An 18,885-nucleotide genomic window follows, 5' to 3' on the forward strand; every position below is an offset into this window, starting at 1 on the left:
CAATACTAAGAATGATAAACTGTGGAACAGGTGCACTTGGCATATTTATTTGAGAGAATTACTAGGGTTCTCTTGTAAAATAAGTTTCCAGTCTCTAGTATACTGAAATGGAGAGGGGAAAATGAGTGGGCTTGGGCTTTCCTTCAGGACCCCTAGAGAACTTAGAGTGTCTTCCAGATGGTTTCCAGTGCTAAACTCAGGCAGGCAGTCAACATTTATTGAGTACTGACTGTATGGAAATCATGCTGATTCCGTGCTGATCGAGGTGAAGGTACTGCTGTTATCATAAAGACAAATCAAAAAAGGGGATCTGTTTCACTTCCCTCCAAAGAGCTAAAGCTTCCCTGGAAAGGGACAGTGGATTGGGCAGTGAAGAAATTGTCCAGTAGGTGGCTGGCATTCTCTAGTCTAGAAGTAGCCCACAGTCATTTCTAATTGTTCTATTGAGCAGTCTTGCTAGTGAGAGCTGTCACGTGCAGTCTATCCTGCCTATAGGATCCGAGGCTTTCTAAGAGCAGTTTCTTTCCCTCACTTTAAACCTGTCTTTTTTAAATACAGGGAGAGACGGGGGAATGAAAGCAGCAGTCAAAAGTTCTGGCATATTGCAATCAAGCAAACTCATGCTAGTGCCTAGCCTGGAATAGCATACAGAGGAGGTAAACTAATCAGATTGAATTCTGAGCATGTTCTCTCTCTCTGTTTTTTTTTTCCTACCCTGGGCTTTCCTCGGATTTTTTTTTCTTTGCAAACTTACAGATTGATTTGCTTGGTTAGATGAATCTGAAGAACAGAACAGACTCAGGATCAAAAGCCTGGCTGGCATGTCTCAGATGCCATGGTATGTGAGGACTTCTGCCTAGTGATGTTTTTCTTAAAGAAGATAAATTGCCCAGCATAAAACTTAGCCTCTCTTTCATCCAAAGGCTGTACCACAACAATTTCTTCTTAAGAGTATCTAAGAGCACACTTGGGTGGCACGAATTTAAATGATGGTGCCAAAGGAATGCTTTTTCATGGATTTGGAAGAAGACAACTTCATTAGTTGCAACATCTCTAACAACAGTGAAAACTTCTCTCTGAGGAATGACTGGTTTAACCCAGGATTCCTGTATATCATCCCCATTGTGTATGGGCTCATCATTCTGATAGGACTGGTTGGCAATATTACCCTGATCAAGATCTTTTGCACAGTCAAATCTATGCGAAATGTTCCCAACTTGTTCATATCCAGCCTGGCTTTGGGAGACTTGCTTCTACTCATCACATGCGCCCCTGTGGATGCTAGCAGGTATCTGGCAGACAGGTGGCTTTTTGGCAGAATTGGTTGTAAACTGATCCCCTTCATCCAGCTCACTTCAGTTGGGGTGTCAGTCTTTACACTCACAGCTCTCTCTGCAGACAGGTAAGTGTCCTATTGAAAGCCCAATCTCAGTCTTCGATTTGGGTGCTTTTGTTAACTGTCCCCACCCCTGTAATAGCAAATTTCCTGTGTTCATACTGAGTCTTTTGGGAGCCTAGGCTCACTGGCGATCGGGCTGCCTCTTCAGGGTTTACTTCTGAAAGTTCATTGGTAAGAAGTTTCCAAGAGAAAAAGAGTCAGTAATGGGATGGAAAAAGGGGAGCATCGGGTAAATATACTGTCTTTCAAAGGGACATCTGAAATAGGAGAGAGATGCACATTTAACAGTGGGTTGAACTGATGTATTTCTTCTATGTCATTGCTTTTAACCTCACTCCCCCTCCAAGTTTCTAAGAGAAAACTAATAAAACCTGGCACAGTTTATATTTTAGACAGAATATTCCTTCTTAGAATATTATAATTATGATTATGTATTTATTATATGATATTACTATAGGTTATATATTATATTATAATAAAATATTATTCTTAAGAAAAGCTACAAAGGAGGAGTTGGTTTTATGTCCTTTCTTTTCCAGTATATACTTTTAGACAGAGCTAAGAGCACAGATAAACTGGATTTCTTTGAATTCATTTCTCCTGGACAGCTTTTTCTCATGGCTAAATTCCAGGGTGAGTTTAGGTGAATTGAACAGTTTGCACAGTGAGATCTGCTGTATGTATATCTCTGTAGTGAAACTTCACACAAGTTTACATTTTTTGAGAAAGGGATATGCAAGTTTGAATCCTGTCTTGCTTTTGTGGTTCAGTTGTATTCTACTCTATGTGACCCCATGGGCTTTGTCCATGGGGTTTTCTTGGCAAAGATACTAGAGTGATTTCCAACTTCCTTCTCCAGGGTGTTCTGTTTTATAGATGAGGAACTGAGGCAAATAAGGGTTAAGTGACTTGCCCAAGGTCACACAGCTAGCAAGTGTCTGAGGCAAGACCTGAATTCAGATATTCCTGACTCTAGGCCCAGTGCTCCATGCACCACACCCCTTATCTGTGTCTTGCTAGAAGTGACTAATTTTATCATGTGTTCCTATTGAAGTGTTCCTATGCCCATTGCCTCTGGAATTTAGTCCAGCATGGTGCATCCTTCTGAGGAAAATTGAACACATGAACTTTTCTCCCCACAGGAACTCTTTAGGAATTGGTATTCATGCAGCAAATATTTAGAACACCTAATTAATATAGTTGAGAGAGTTTCTTTAAGAAACAGATTAGGAAATATATATAGTATACTCAGATTTACTCCTTTTGAATGACTTAATGGACTTTGACTAATTAAATATCTGTAGAGAATAGTAACCAGGCTTCTCAGAATTTCAAAGTCTGAAATCGTTTTTCTTCAAAATACTATGAGTAGGTCATGGTACCAAGTGAAGAAAACTGTTGGTATGAGGTTTCTGGGAAATGCCTTCTAATTTTACCTCCAAATCAAATCTCAATGATTCTGCTGTTACAGAAGTTTGATATACTGAAGAAAAAAAGAAACAACAGGTAAAATAAGAGAGATGGTTCACTCTGTAGATTTCTATCAGAAGGGGCCCTACATGTGGTGCTGGGTTCTAATTTTGTAATCTAATTTGGATCCTAATTTGTTATCTGGCTCTGTGGAGTTTTGTATAAATAAGAGAGAATGTTATCTATCTGGGTAAAGGGATGGACACTGTTACCTGAAGTATGCTTCATCTAAACAGTAATTTCAAAAAAATGATCAAAGAACAGAGAAAAAGAAACAAAGTTGTGACACTTTCCCTTATAGGACAGGGTTTCATTTATTCAGAGCCTTCTTTGCAATGAAACCACTCCTGTGCACTGTCCTGCTGGGCTTCAATGAGTATAGATGATTTTAAATGTCGAGACCACAGCAGAAAATTTCTTTCCATCCCCCTGCAAAGTTTGTGGTTGAAGGCTGAGGGCCTTCCTGGATGAGATATTAACTACATACAGGGAAAGAAGAGAGTTTGCCACCTAGTTGGGAAGGCAATTGGTGCAGCCGCCTTTTTTATTTTTTTAACTCATTCGTTGTTTGCTGTGTAAAACGAAAGGGAAGGAAGAGAATGAGAACAAAACATTGAGGTGATCTCCAGGGTGTCAAACCTTGGCAAACTTTGTCATCGGCAGAAATGAAACCTCCCTTCAAAAGTATCTTGGGGTCAAGAAGGAGAAGAAGCCTTAGGTGTATGCAGAATGTGAGGTGTGCTTAAGTGTGCCAGGACACCCATCTCACCCTCCTAAGGAAGAAACTCAGCTCTTACTGGGTGTAAATGCTTCTCTCTATCTTGAGCACTTTTTGGAAACCCCAGTAAGGTTAACTGCTGAGAGTATCGCTAGCATGGCTATTATGGTAAACAACATGCCATAAGCTTCAGAGTATACTCTCAAGTTCAGAAACTGACAGAAAGGAGTTTTTGTGGTTGTGATTGTTTAGTCATATCCAGTTCTTCATGACCCCATTTGGGGCTTTCTTGGCAAAGATACTGGAGTGGTTTGCCATTTCCTTCTTCAGCTCATTTTACAGATGAGAAACTGAGGCAAATGGGGTTAAGTGACTTATCCAGGGTCACACAGCTGGTCAGTGTCTGAGGCTGGATTTGAACTCAGATTCTATTGATTCCTGGCTAGGCAATCTATCTACTGCACTACCTAGCTGCCCCATAAGGGAGTTAAAGGAGATTATTTACAGAGTAAATATTCTGACATTTTATTTCCACATCATGCAGTTTCCATTTCAGAGATCATCCCTATTTGCTACCTTCTTTCTGCTCCTCCAACCTTGAATTCTGTCCCTGGGACTCTGGGCTAATATAGGTGAGTTTTCACCTTATCTCACCTGGAACCAGGCACTCATAGCATGGGTCAGCCATCGGCATCACATATTGCCTTCCCTTCTCCTTTTTTAGGATTATCTTCCCTTGTTAGAATGTAACCTCCTTGAGGGCAGGAACTGTCTTGCTTAGTTGGATTTATATCCCAGTGCTTGGCAGATAGTAAATACTTATAAGTATTTTTTCTATCCAGTTATTTAGTTAATTAATTAGCTACATTTGATGAGCACTTCTTTTTTATATTTCATATTTTTTTATTAATTTATTTTGATTTATCAACAATCACTTCCATAAGCTTTTGAGTTTTAAATTTTTCTCCCCCTCTCTCCCCAAGATGATGCCCAATCTGATGTAGGCTATACATATACATTCCTATTAAACATATTTTCACATTAGTCATGTTGTAAGGAAGAATTAGAACCAATAGGAAGAACCATCAGAAAGAGGAAACAAAACACAACAGAAGAAAAAAATAGCAGTTAGTATGCTCTGATCTGCATTCAAATTCCATAGTTCTTTCTTGGGATGTGGATAGCATTTTCCATCATGAGGCCTTTGGAGATGTCTTAGATCCTTGCATTGCTGAGAAGGGTTAAGTCTATCAATGTTAGTCATTGCACAATGTAGCTGTTACTGTGTGCAATGTTCTCCTGGTTCTGCTCACTTCACTCAGCATCAGTCCATACAAGCCTTTCCAGTTTTGTTGAAGTCTGCCTGCTTGATGAGCACTTCTTAATGGAGGATGTTACACTTCATCCTTGCCAAAGCCTCAGTGGCTCACAAATACGAAGTGCCTTCTGAATGTGTGTTGAGTCAAGTGACTGGTTCACATAACCAGAAAACGGAAGTTCCAGAATTAGAATTTAGGTCTTCAAATTCTTTAGCTCAGTGCTTTTCCTATTATTTTGTATTATCTCTACCTCCCAGAATCCCTAGTTTCCTCCAAAGCTACTCAAATGCCATACCCTGAATGAAGTATTTATTTAATGATCTCATCAGTTGTTAGCCCCTTCTCCCCTCCTGCCATCCACAATAAGCTGTGTTGTATGTATTTACATATGCATACACACGCGAGGGGCAACTAGGTGGCATAGTAGAAAGAGCACTAGGTTTAGAATCAGGAAGACTCATCTTCCTGAGTTCAAATCCAGCCTCAGACACTTACTAGCTATGTGACCCTGGGCAAGTCATTTAACCCTGTTTGCCTCTCTTTCTTCCTCTGTAAAATCAGCTGGAGAAGGAACTGGCAATCCACTCCAGTGTCTTTGCCAAGAAAACCCTAAATGGTATCATGAAGAGTCAGACACGACTGAAACAACTGAACAACAAAAACATATCCTGTGTATATGTGTGTATCCATGTAATCTCCCCTGTTAGAATGTAAACTCTGGGAGTACAGATACTGTTTTATTTCTGTCTTTGTATGCTCATTGTCTAGCATGATACCTGACACACTGAAGGGCTAAATGCTTGGTAATTAATTGATATTTTTTTAAGACATTATGTCAAGTAGTTATTTTGGATTATGAATCTTACCAAAGCAAAGAACATAATCCTAGGAAAATAGTTTTAGAGATGAATGGGTTGGCTTGCTAGTAGTCTCCTAATACTTCATATCATTTGGGTTTGCATCATGGGAATGAGATCAGCACCCATAAATGAGACTCTAAGCCAGATATATTCATGTAACCTTCAATAAAGTTCAACTTTAGCCAATGATTAGTTAGTGCCTAATGTTGGCAAAATACTGTGCTAGGTAGTGGGAAAGAAACAAAGATTTTATAAAATAAAATTTTATAAGACACAGTCCAAAAAATATTTGTTGATTACAATGATCCCTGCCTTCAGGAAGCTTACACTCACATTAGGCATATATGACACAAACATATAAATAGCAATAACAATAATAAAATTCATATAACATTTGCAGTGTTTTACTTTCATTATCTCCTTTGACCCTCAGAACAACCCTGTGAGGTAACTAGTTATTAGTATCCTTATTTTACACTGGAGAAAATCGAGGCTGAAAAAAGTTAGGTGACTAACTTAGCGTCATGCAGGTAGAAAGTATCTGATTAGGATTTGAACTTGGGTTTTCCTGACTCCAAATCTGGCACTCTGCAAAGAGATATTTGAAGACTATAGATGGTGTAAACCAAGTTCTCTATAAGACCCAAAAGGAAAGGGATTTTGGCTAACTAGAAGGATTGGGGAAGGTTTGTTAGAGGAGGATGCACTTAAGTTAACCTTCAAGGACAATTAGGAGCTTAACAGATGGAAATGGAGTAGAAAATATTCTAGAAATATGAAAAAGTGTGAGCAAAAGTATTGAGACAGAGTACGTGGGGCATTGCAGAGGGTAGCAAGTGGTTAAATTATCCTGGAATATAAAGCATGTGAAGGGGAATAGTAGGTGGAAAAAATGAGACAGATGAAGGGGCTTTAGATTGTGAAAGGCCTAGAATCCCAAGCTAATTACTTTGTGGCTATCTCGCATGTGCTTTTATGCATCCAAGTTTGTCTTCCTTAATATAATGTAAACTGTTTAAGTGAAGGGACTGTTCCATTTTTGTCTGTGCTTAGCACAATGCCTGGCACACAGTAGGTACTTAATAAATGCTTGTTGTTTGATTAAAATTGAATTTTATTTTGTAGGCAATATGGAGTTATTGAATGATTAGATTAGATTTTATGATTCGTAGATGATTAGATTTGATTATTAGATTTGTATATCAGGATAATTATTCTGGCAGTAGTATGAAAACTAGGTTGGAGTGGGGGAACAGATGAAGCAGGAGGCCTGTTTTTTAAAATATATTTTTTCAATTCAATTTTATTTTATTTTCAGTTCCAAATTCTCTCCCTTTCACTCACCCATTAAGAAGGCAAGAAAAACAAAATCCATTACAAATATGTATAGTCATGTAAAACACATTTCTGCCTTAGTCATATTAAAAAGAAAAGAAAATGTTCTTCAATTTGTACTCTGAGTCCATCAGTTTTGTTTTGTTTTTTTTTGGAGGTGGATAGCACTTTTCATCATGAGTCCTTTATTATAGTGGGTTACTGAGTCTTTCACAATTGATTATCTTTACAATATTGCTGTTAACAGTGTAGATTGTTCTTCTGGTTCTGCTCACTTCACTTTGCATCAGTTCACACAAGTATTCCCAGGTTTTTTCTGAAACAATGCCTTCATCATCTCTTACAACACGGAAGCATCCCACCACAACCATATACCAAAATCCGCCCAACCATTCCCCAATTGACGGGCATCCCCTCAGTTTCCAATTCTTTGCCACCACAAAAAGAGCTTCTATAAATATTTTTGTACATATGTCTCCTTTTTCTTTTCCTCTGATCTCTTTGGGGTATATACCTAGTAGTGGTATTGTTGGGTCAAAGGGTATGCACAGTTCAATAGCTTTTTAGGCATAGTTCCAAATTGCTTTGCAGAATGCTTGCAATAGTTCATAGCTCCATCAACATTGCATTGCTTTCCCACATCCCCTCCAGAATTTGTCATTTGCTATTTTTGTCATCTTAGCCAATCTGATTGATATAAGATGACACCTCATGGTTGTTTTAATTTGTATATCTCTAACTGTTAGTGATTTAGAGCATTTTTTTCTACATGACTGTTGATAACTTGGATTTCTTCCTCTCAGGAAGCCTGTTAAGAAGCTATTATAATAGTCCAAATAATGAGGGTCTGAAGCAAAGCGGTGGAAGTGATGCTATAGAGAGGAGAAGACACATGAGAGATTGCAAAGGCAGAAATGGCAAGGCTCAACAAATGATTACATGTGGGGGATAAGAAAGAAGGAAAGATTGTGTAGAACATGAAAGTTGGGAATGTGGGTGACTGAATAGTGCCAATGACAGAAATAAGAAAGGAAAGATGATGATGTTAATTAAGTTGGCAGGGAAAAATAATTTCACTTTGAACATGTTAAGTTTAAGTTGCTCTTGTGCTATCCAGTTGGGGATGGTAGTTTAAGACATAGTCTGAAGCTTTGTGGAAAAGTCAGACTGGGAGTCAACTACATATTGGTAATGGTTGAAAATCATGTTAGTAAATTTGGATGGAAGAAGGGACTAAGAATAGAACCTTGGGGGAAAATATCAACATTAATGTAACAGAGGAAGAATGGTTAGAGAAATAGAAGGAGCTCCTGGAGAATGGTGTCTCAAAATTCAAGGGAGAAGAGTATTCAAAATTCCAAAGGAGGCATTAAAAGAGGCAGAGAGGTCAATCAATCAACAAGTATTTATTAAAGGCACACTTTGCACAGATACTGTGTAATGTCCTGAAGATAAAAATACAAAGAATGAAATAATCCTTACTTTCAAAGGGTTTACTCCTAACATGAGGACTGAAGAAAGACCTTTGAATTCGATGATAAAAGGGTAACTAGTGACCTTTGAGAGAGCAATGTCTTTTTTCTTTTTTTAATTTTGTACTTATGCATAAAAATGAATACTTCCATATAAAAAATGGAATAGAAAAAAGAAGATTGTATATGAAACAGGGATATCCAATATGCAGTTTGCTTTTTTTTAAGTGTATAATGATTTCAACATACTATTTTCAAAGCTGTCTTGGTTGTGTTTCCTTCTGAACATCCTTCTGCTCTCTTCTATCCATTTTCTTTTAAATGCTTCAGTGACCCTCTTTTTTTGTTTTTTGGGGGGGCAATACTATTGCTGTCCCTCCTTTTGTTCCCCAAAATACCCCTCCTTCAATTGAAAAAAAAAAGAACAACTCTTGTAACAAATAAGCACAAACAAAATAAATTCCCTAATGGCCACATCTGAGGCAGCTAAATGGAGCAATGGATAGAGCACTGGGCTTGGAATCAGTAGGACTCTTCTTCCTGAGTTCAAATCTAGCCTCAGACACTCACTAGCTGCGTCACCTTGAGCAAGTCACTTAACCCTATTTGCCTCAGTTTCCTCATCTATAAAATGAGCTGGAGAAGAAAATGGTGAACCATTTCAGTATCTTTTCCAAGAAAACCCCAAATGAGTTCACAAAGAGTCAGTCATAACTGAAACGATTCAATAACAATGGCCACATCCAAAAAACATATGCCTCGTCCTGCACCTTGAATTTATCACCTCTCTGTCAAGAGGTGGTAGCAGGCTTTATCATCAGTTCTCTGCAGTTGTCATTGCATTGATCAAAGTTCTTAAGTCTTTGAAAGTTGTTTTTTCTTTAAAACATTACTGCAAAGATTGTTTTCCTATTTCTGCTTACTTCACTTGTCAGCAGTTCATATAAGTCTTCCCAGTTTTCTCTGAGACTATCCCTTTAACCATTTCTTCGGAGCAATAATATCTCATTACATTTATATACTGTAATCTGTTAAATCATTCCCCAGTTGATGGGCACCCACTTAGTTTCCAGTTCTTTGTCACTACAAAAAGGGAAGCTATAAATATTTTGTACATATTCATCCTTAATCTCTTTATTTGATTTCTTTGGCATACAGGACTAGTAGCAGCATTGCTTATTTAAAGAGCACACATAGATTAGCAACTTCTGGAACATAGTTCTAAAATTCCTTTCCAGAATGGACAAATTCACATTACACATATGTGCTGTATGTATACATGTCCCACAGCTTCTTCTCTCCCCTACTCTCCATGTCTTCATCAACCACAGTTTTCATGTTTTCACCATCTATGCAAATCTGAAGGGTGAGATATGGAAAAGGTTGTTTTAATTTGCATTTCTCTAATAATGATTGGGAACATTTTTTAATACAAGTGTTAATAGCTTTGCTATTTATTTTTTTTTCCTTTTGAGAATGGCCTGTTCATTTTCTTTCATTATTTATCTATTGGAGAATCACAGAGAAAGCAGTTTCAATATAGTAATGTAGAGAGAAAACAAATTTCCAAGGACTAAGGTGTGAGTGGGCGATGAGGAGATCATAACAGCACAAAACATTTTGCAAAAATCTTTCTGTGATGGAATTATTTCTGTCAAGGTTGTATGTTCCATCAGGTTGTGCAGAGCTGTTCCAGTTGGAACAACATTGAGTACTTGTCAATGCTCCAAGGACACAGTCTATGAATATTGCCCTTAAAAGAGTCAAGGAGGCTTACAAACCTTTTATATTCACACCCAGACACACACACACACACACACACACACACACACACACAGATGTACGTGCTCAGGCACTTGAAGAATCTGGCTTATGATATTTTAAAAACACATAAATAAACTTTATTATTTGTCAGATCCATGGTTTCTTTCCAACTTAACTCTCAGGAGTTTAACCAGATGCTTTCTTCTAAACCCAGACTAGACTCATTCACCTGTATCATAGAAATTGTGGAACATAATGGAAAGAGCACTGGTTTTAGTCAGAGATTTTGGGTTCACATCTTGTGTGACTTTGGGTAACTCATTCAACCTCTCTTGGCCTCAGTTTCCTTATCTGTAAAATGAGGGGTTGGACTAGATGGCCTTTAAGGTCCCTTCTAGCTCTAAATCTCTAATCCTATTAAGTCTCTGTTGTTACTCGGTCATGTCTGATTCATCATGACCCTATTTGAGGTTTTCTTGGCAAAGATGCCAGAGTGATTTGCCATTTCTGTCTCCAGCTCATTTTGCAGATGAGGAAACTGAGGCAAATGGGGTTAAGTGACTTGCCCAAGGTCATACAACTAGTAAGTATCTGAAGCCGGATTTGAACTCAGGTCCTCCTGAGGACAAATTTTGCATTACATTTATTTACTGTAATCTGTTAAGCCACTCGTTGGCTGATGTGTTCCACCTAGCTGTCCTCATTAAGTCTCTTTATTCCCATCCGTGTATATTTCTACAGATTCCAAAACACTGGGAACTATATGTTGAGATAAATTTATTTTATGTTCCTATTTTATCTGAAGTTTAAACTTTCAACTAATTAAGTGCTAAGTTTAGCATAGGAAAATACGAAGACCCATAAAGTTGTATGGACCTATGTGTCATATAATATGTTAACATATTCATTTTCCAGGCAGATTGTAAGCTCTTTGAGTGCAAGGACCATCTTACATTTCTTCTTTATTTCCCATGGTATCCAATACATTATTCAACACATAGCAAGAACTTGATCAATATCTGTTGATTCATTAATGACTCTGTCAGCAAATGGAAGCATAAAATTCTATCCAGCTTTCTGTCCTCATTCATTCATTCATTCATTCATTCATTCATTCAACAGATAGCTCTGAATCACCCTTTATGCTTAGTGGGAAAAACATGGAATTTAGATGACTCCATCCTGACCTTGTTGGAGCAGCATAGTCAAACAATGATGGGCAACAATAGCATTTAAAAAAAACACAAATGAAGAGACAATGGTAATAATAACTGTTTTTCACAGTTGCCCAGATATAACAGTGATCCATAAAAACTTAAAAATATATATTTTTAAATATCACCCTGCCAAATGGTTCAGGCTACATGGAATAAATAGACTTTTAAGTATACAATTCTAACAGAGAAGATCAAAATCATGTGGGACTTTTGACAAAGTCAAGTATTGACTTGTATCAGGACCATTTCTACCTGAACTCCATCAAAAAGGGATGAGAAGAATGAGATAATGATAATGTAATGAGAGAGAGAGAGAGAGAGAGAGACAGAGGCAGAGCATTTATTATTTATTAAGTGCCTACTAAGTACTGAGAATACAAACACAAACAAAAATAAGGATAGTTCCTGCCCTCAAGGAGATTACATTCTAATGGGTGTGGAGAAGTTATAATATAATAATAATAACTCATGTTTATATTGTGCTGTGTGAATAATTTAACTTGATGATCACCCTGCTTGACTACGAGGCTTTAAAAATGATTTTCCTATCAGTGGTTCATAATTCTGACATCCAGTTGTGACCCAAGGCTTGTAGACATTTCTAATGGGAAAAGCAGTGCAATGGACCACTAGTATACATCACCAGCAACTATATCCCTCCCTGCTGTCCCAACAACTACCTCTAGAAGCCTTGTGGTATTAGTAACAACCTCTCTTCCACCACGCCAATCCCTTACCCCATTAAGACATGGAGGAAATAAAATAGGTCACCTCCTTAGAAAAGATTAGGGAACTCAGCTCCAGAACCTGGGACAGGGTAAATAGTATCAAAGGGAAGTTTCAAGGAGGAGCAAACACAGCTGCTGAGTTTCGGACGTGTCACTGGTAGTGACTTTTAGCATGACTAGGGTCTGGAGAGACCCTCCACAAAATGGCCCCAGTTTACATTTCCAGCCTGATTTCCCTCTACTTATCTACATGTATTCTACATATCAGCCAAAAAGGTCTACTGAAAGTCTCCCATCATATTATTCATATTTGTACCTTTTCATATGCTACTCCATACCTGGCATACTCTCTCTTTCTTTTCTACATACACAAATCTTTTGTTGTTGTTCAGTCATATCTGACTCTTCATGACCCCATTTGGGGTTTTCTTGGCGAAGATACTAGAGTGATTTGTCATTTCATTCTCCAGTTCATTTTACAGATGAGGAAACAGAGGCAAAAAAGGGTAAGTGACTTGTCCAGGGTCACACAGCTAGTAAGTGTCTGAGGCCAGATTTTAACTCAGGTCTTCTTCACTCCAGGCCCAGCATTCTATGCACTGTGCCACCTAGCTGATCATGATCCTTACTTAGCCTTAAAGGCCCAGGTCACTTCATTCCTTTCATGGAGACCTCAGTAATTTTCTCTTTTCTAAATTCAAGTATTTCTTCCCAGTAGGATCCATAATTTGACCATCAAACATATATGACCTTGGGGAATAACTTTTATTATTATCATTTTATTATGTCATTATTTAATTTTTCATATTTTTAAGGTTTTGTATACTGATTTCTCAACAAAACTGTTGCTGCTTGAGGGCAGTGATCACAACTTGTGCTACAGTACCTAGTGTGTTCATTTATCCATTCATTCAACAAAAATTATTAATTAAATACCTACTATAATCTGGTCTTTCCCCAGGCCTCAGTTACCTCTGTTGTCTGAGGCAACAGCCATTCAATGGCTTAAGGGCTAGTCTTCTTGACTTTTCTGTTGCCACTGGACTTTGGAGCAGAGAATGAGGCTGATGACTTTGGGCAGCTCAGCCTCGCTTAAATCCAATTCACTGGCAAGTCAAGACATCATCCTTGTGGTGTCATTGGTCCTCTTTGAGAAAGACAAGTAATAACAAATTGTATCTGGGCCCTGTGCTAGCATTGAAGGAGAGGATTCACATTGACTTAGTTCTTGAAGGTTCAAAAATGTTTTCCTCATAAATGGTCACATTATTTAGGAAAAAAAGGAAAATGGAAGGAGGTCCTTTTATAGGTATGGCTACGGAAGGAATTCTTAACTGCATAGAATAGAGATGATCCTAAAAAATAAAGTTAAAAATCAATCAATCAATAAACATTTACCTACTAGATGCCAAGCATTGTGCTAAACACTGGGAATACAAAGAAAGGCAAAAAACAGTCCCTGCCCTCATGGAGCTCACAGTCTAATAAGGGAGACAACAAATAAATATGTACAAAGAAGCTATATAGGATAATTAGTAAATAATTAAGAAAAGGAAGGCACTAGAATTAAGAGGAGTTGGGAAAGGCTTCCTCTAGAAGATGAGATTTTATCTGGGACTTAAAGGAAGCCAGTAGGCAGAGACGAGGAAAAAGAGCTTCCTAGACTTGGGGGATAGTCTGAGAAAATGCCTGGAACAGAGTCAGCCTACCATAGAACATCGAGAGACTCAGAGTCAGGAAAGCTTGACTTTCAAGTCCACCTCTGAAACCCATTGACCAGTCACATAACCTCTAGGCAACTGTCTAAGCTTATGAGTTACTGAATCATGTTGATAAAGGGAATTCTGCACATTAATGAGGTCACAGATCCAGAACTTCCTCCTTCGACCTACCCCCAAAAATGTAAGGGAAGACTGTTTTGTACCCTGTCAAATACATCCTTTTCCCTGCTGTTACTAGGCTTCCTACACACACACACACACACACACACACACACACACACACACGCACACACTTTTTTTTAACCTAAAGGAATCTTATATATCCATGAGTTTCAATGAAAAACAAATTGGATCTATATCCAATTAGATTTGGATTCTAATCTCCACACTGATACTCTCTAGTGGTATGATCCTGAGTATATCTCTTAACCTCTCTGGGTCTCAGTTTTCTTATCTGTAAAATGAGATCATAGTATTTGCACAATTGAACTTAAATTGTTATATAGGAAAGGTTTTATAAACCTTAAAAGTGAGCTGCTTTTATTCTTACGCTGTTAGCTTTTCCCTTCTCAATTGAAGAAGAGGAAAGATGGTGCTATAATGTATAAAAAGTTTGAGAGACATAATTTTGGTAATTAATCATTTTGTTAATTATGGCTAGCAAATAATTAATAAAAGGTTTGTCATTTGGCCATTTCTCATGACCAAAGACAGATCATGGTGGCCTATTGATTCTTATATGTCCTTGGAAGACTGGGTGCTCCCTACAAACGGCAATCAACTCTGATGGGTTAATAATCAATGAGAAAAATAAATATTATAATGAGAGGTAGACTATTCTAATGATGGGCTGGGAGATAGGACTTTGATTATATCACTCTTACTCCCAGACCACTCCCCAGCTTCCCCTCCCAGCAATCTAGACAAAGGATCTATAACTCCCCCATACCCTCCTTGCCCCAAGCCTGAGTAGAACACAATAGGCTTCCCCAGTTGGGTGGGATTTGAACAAAATTGAGAATGTTAAATCCAATCTCATTATCAGCCCTATTCTTCAGGGGATTATTTAACCTAGTACAGAGTGAGAATATAAGGAGGGAAAAAATCCTGAATCTCTCCAATAGTTCTTTATTATCTCAGTGCTATTGAATCAATTAATCAACAAGTACTTATTGTATGCCTACTTGATGGCAGACACCATGCTAGGCACTACATCATACCATGCTCTGCCATGGGAAAAGCCTATTCCAGCCTTGGTAGTTTTGATTTTTTCTTTTCAAGATCTTGAGTGTATATTTTATAGAATCTCATGTGACCAATTAGTGATTACTCTTGCCAATTTACATAATTGTGTATAAAACATGAAAACTTCAGGGTAGCATCTGAATTGTGGAACATTTACTATAGCACGTGCCAAAAGAACTCAACCCCCTCCAGGGCTTTTAAGAACTACACACTTGCCTCCACATCCATCACACACCAACTGGGATTGTAAGCTCTCTTGATAGTATTTATAATAGGAACGGCGCTTTAGTTGAGAGTTTATTCTCTTTCCCTTTTATAACTTGTTTTGATCTGTAATGATTAACGATATCAACATTTACAACTACCTGTTAGGGTTGGAAGGCATTGTACTGTAGTGAAAGGAACATTACTTGCGAAAGTCAGAGGATCTGCCTTCCTATACCAACTTTGCTATCGTTTGCCTATGTGACCCTGGAGAAGTCATTTAGCTCCTTTAGGACTCAGTTTTCTCACCTGAAAAAAAAAGAGATTGGGCTAAATGATTTGTAAGGTCCCTTCCAGCTTGAAATCCTATGATCCAATTATATTTGTCATGTAAGTCTATGGAGATTGTCTATTTCCTCCTAGGCACTGTGCCAGTGATTTTATTAGAGGCCTCCAAATGAATGTGATGCCTTGGTACTTAGATGTCTTACAGGCATGGATAATTAATGGAGGGCATATGACTTTATAAAAAGGGAGAGATCACTGAGGGCCCATGGTAGAAGTGAGATGAGCTATTAGGCTTTGAAGGATGAATAAGATCTGAATGAGTCCACATGGCACTAAACTTAAAATCTAGAGAGCTGTGCTCAAATCTCACCCCAATCACTACAAACTGCCTCAGTTTCCTCATCTATAAAATAGGAACGGTATTACTTTCACTGCTTCCCTTGTTGGGTTATTGTGAAGAAAGCCCTCTATAAAACTTGAAGGAATATACAAATGTAAGCAATTATTATTATTATTGTTTCTCTACAAAGATAAGTTTACTAAAATAACAGTATATATTATCTACTCACAATGAGAGAAGAGAGAGTCAAATAAAGTGTGATCAGAGCCCCTGCTCAATTCTTGCAGTCTGAGAGTAAGAATGAAAAGTAAGCTCACATCATGCATTCTAAATCAGGTATATTTCAATTCCTCAAAAAGTTTCTCTATATAGAAATACATATGTATGTATATACACATATATATTCATATACATATACATATCATAGATCTAGTTAAGGTTCTGCAAGAAATTTTCTGTTAGTGACCCTACTATTAAATATGAATTTTGTATGTATTGAAAATACTATGTGTGTTTTTTCATCAGAAATAGGCTTAATTTCCTCTGTTGCTCCATAATTTCCTTGACAAAACATTATCCCTTGGATTTTTCATAGTTTCATACCATCCAGCCCAGAATTTTATCTTTCTATCTTTTGAGATAGAAAGATCTCAATCTTTTTGTAATTCTAATGTTCTTTGGGCAGCTCGTGAAATGCTAATATAACACACTGTGGTTTATAAAGGTTTTTATTCACTATAATGCCATGACAAGCATTATTATGCCTATTTTATAAATCAAGAAGCTTAGGCTCAGGTGAGACCAAATGACAGATTGTAAGTGTTAGAGCTGGGACTTGAAATTTTCTGATCTAAAGCCAGTGTTCTTTACGATACAGTTAAGTTCCAATGAGTGTAAATAATGAATCCCATGAAATGATTACATGTATTTGAATTCACACTATGTGAAGTTGTAATTATGTAAAATATGGTTATTTAGTCCATCGCAATGGAAATACGCCTTTTGACTTCCAATAACGCAGGCATTTCAGGGGGATTCATTATTTGCGCCAATGGAGACCTAGCTGTATACCATGCAGCCTCTTCATTTGATTCATTGTTCTAACTTAAATAGTTATAAAGTGTAATGAAAGAGTGAATCCTCTCAGTCAAAGAAATTCTTATTTCATCTAAAGTAGGTGTCCCTGACAGAGAACAGTAATAGTGAAGCTGCCTAATCTGAGATCATCGATAATGTCTAAATCAAAAGCAGTTAACTGGGTAGGGCAGCTTAAAAGATGGCAAACAATCTAGCTGCTTCAACTGATCACTCTCTCTTAAAAGGTCTGGTACATTAAGCCTTTGGCTGAGTTTGACTGAGACCAGTCAGAATGAGTTAGTTCCCCAGACTAAGTAAGGATCATGCTTCTTCCCCTTGCACTCTGGCTTCACAATTACTAATCAAGACTTTGAGACAATCCAAAAGTACCCAGCCCTTTATTACTCAAGTAAGTTCACCTTGAGAATGCCTGACTCCCAGGTGGCACCACTCACCAGCTGGCTCATGAGCAGGCCAAGAAATAAAACAAGGAGCAAGACATAAAAGAAATATAGCCTGCGGGTACATATTGGCACTTCCACCTTAAATTTAACTTATCAAATGCTACTTAATAAAGGCCTTTACATGCACTTTGTGGTGATAAAAGCCTGGAGTCTACTTTAGAGATTTCAGAAGCCTGACATACTACTAGAAGCCTTGCAGATTTCTCCCACTGTAGTTGTCAGATGACAGTCCTTTCAGTGACAGAGCCTTTTTCATGCTGCTGCTGGCCAATGGCCGATTCTCACTAACTCCCAGTATGCCAATTGTATTTGAAGAATTTCTGCAGTATGAAGTCCTGGCCCATAAGAGCATAGATTTACAGCTAGAAGGGACGTTGGAAGCCGTCTAGTCTAAACCCATCATTTTATAGAGGAAGAAACTGAGGTCTTAGGGGTATTAAGTGACTTGTCCATGGTCACACAGTGTCAAAAATAGGACTTGAAATCGGGTCTTCTGATTCCAAAGACAGTACATTTTTCTACTGTACCATATTGTTTGTAAAATAGGAAGGAGAACTATTTTTCTCTAGATGTTCCTTTTCTCTGGGTGGTGACTATGACTGCAGTAAACCCTTAAATCTTAAATTCACTGGAGAAAAAGAGGGGGAGTTAGATACATGATCTATTATTAAGGCATGATGGTCTTATTCCATTCAATAACAAGTTTACTCTGGCAAAAGTACTATACTTCACTTTTTCCCTTCTCCTTCCACAACTATATCTGTCTAGATTAACTGAAGTTTATACTTTTAATGCTTCCATCCCACCCCCAACTCCTTCCTTCCTTTTCCCCAAATCCACACCTGCCACTACTTAGTTTTGTTTTAAAGATTTCATGTGATCTTTTAGTGGGGTCAGATTTTTTCCCTCTTAAACATTTTAAAACAACTTAAAAATAACAGAACAGTTTGTTTAAGCAAAAGTCTCACAGTGATTTATTTATAATATCAAATAAAAGTAAGATAGATTAAATCATTTTTTAATAAAATGTTACCCTGAATATAATTAGTGACGTCAAGGCTGGTCAGAGTTAAAATTCATTGCTTATGCTGTCAAATAGGTAAAATTTGAAGTTTAAGATAAAAATTCATTTTTTGAGTAGACTTTGGGATTGTAGTCAGGAACAAGTAGGATGTCTTTGTGGGACACTAAGGAGAAAAATTGTTAATTATTCAAATGTTAATTATTAATTTTTTGTTTACTTGTTGGTGCATGGAGATCAGTA

At 37.6% G+C, this 18,885-nt stretch overlaps 1 protein-coding gene across 2 annotated transcripts in view; it reads left to right on the forward strand.

Annotated features, from left to right (window-relative positions):
* The first annotated feature begins 781 nt into the window (after nt 1-781).
* GRPR (gastrin releasing peptide receptor) overlaps nt 782-18,885 on the forward strand; it is a 46,346-nt gene continuing 28,242 nt past the window's right edge. For both annotated transcript variants that reach the window (XM_027835421.1, XM_027835422.1), the window contains exon 1: nt 782-1,402. In XM_027835421.1, the coding sequence (XP_027691222.1) occupies nt 987-1,402 (416 nt within the window). In that variant the 5' untranslated portion in view covers nt 782-986. The remainder of the gene's footprint in view (nt 1,403-18,885) is intronic.

The sequence above is a fragment of the Vombatus ursinus genome, unplaced genomic scaffold (genome assembly GCF_900497805.2).
Source record: "Vombatus ursinus unplaced genomic scaffold, bare-nosed wombat genome assembly UNPS02014814.1, whole genome shotgun sequence".
NCBI classification, from domain to species: Eukaryota; Metazoa; Chordata; class Mammalia; order Diprotodontia; family Vombatidae; genus Vombatus; species Vombatus ursinus.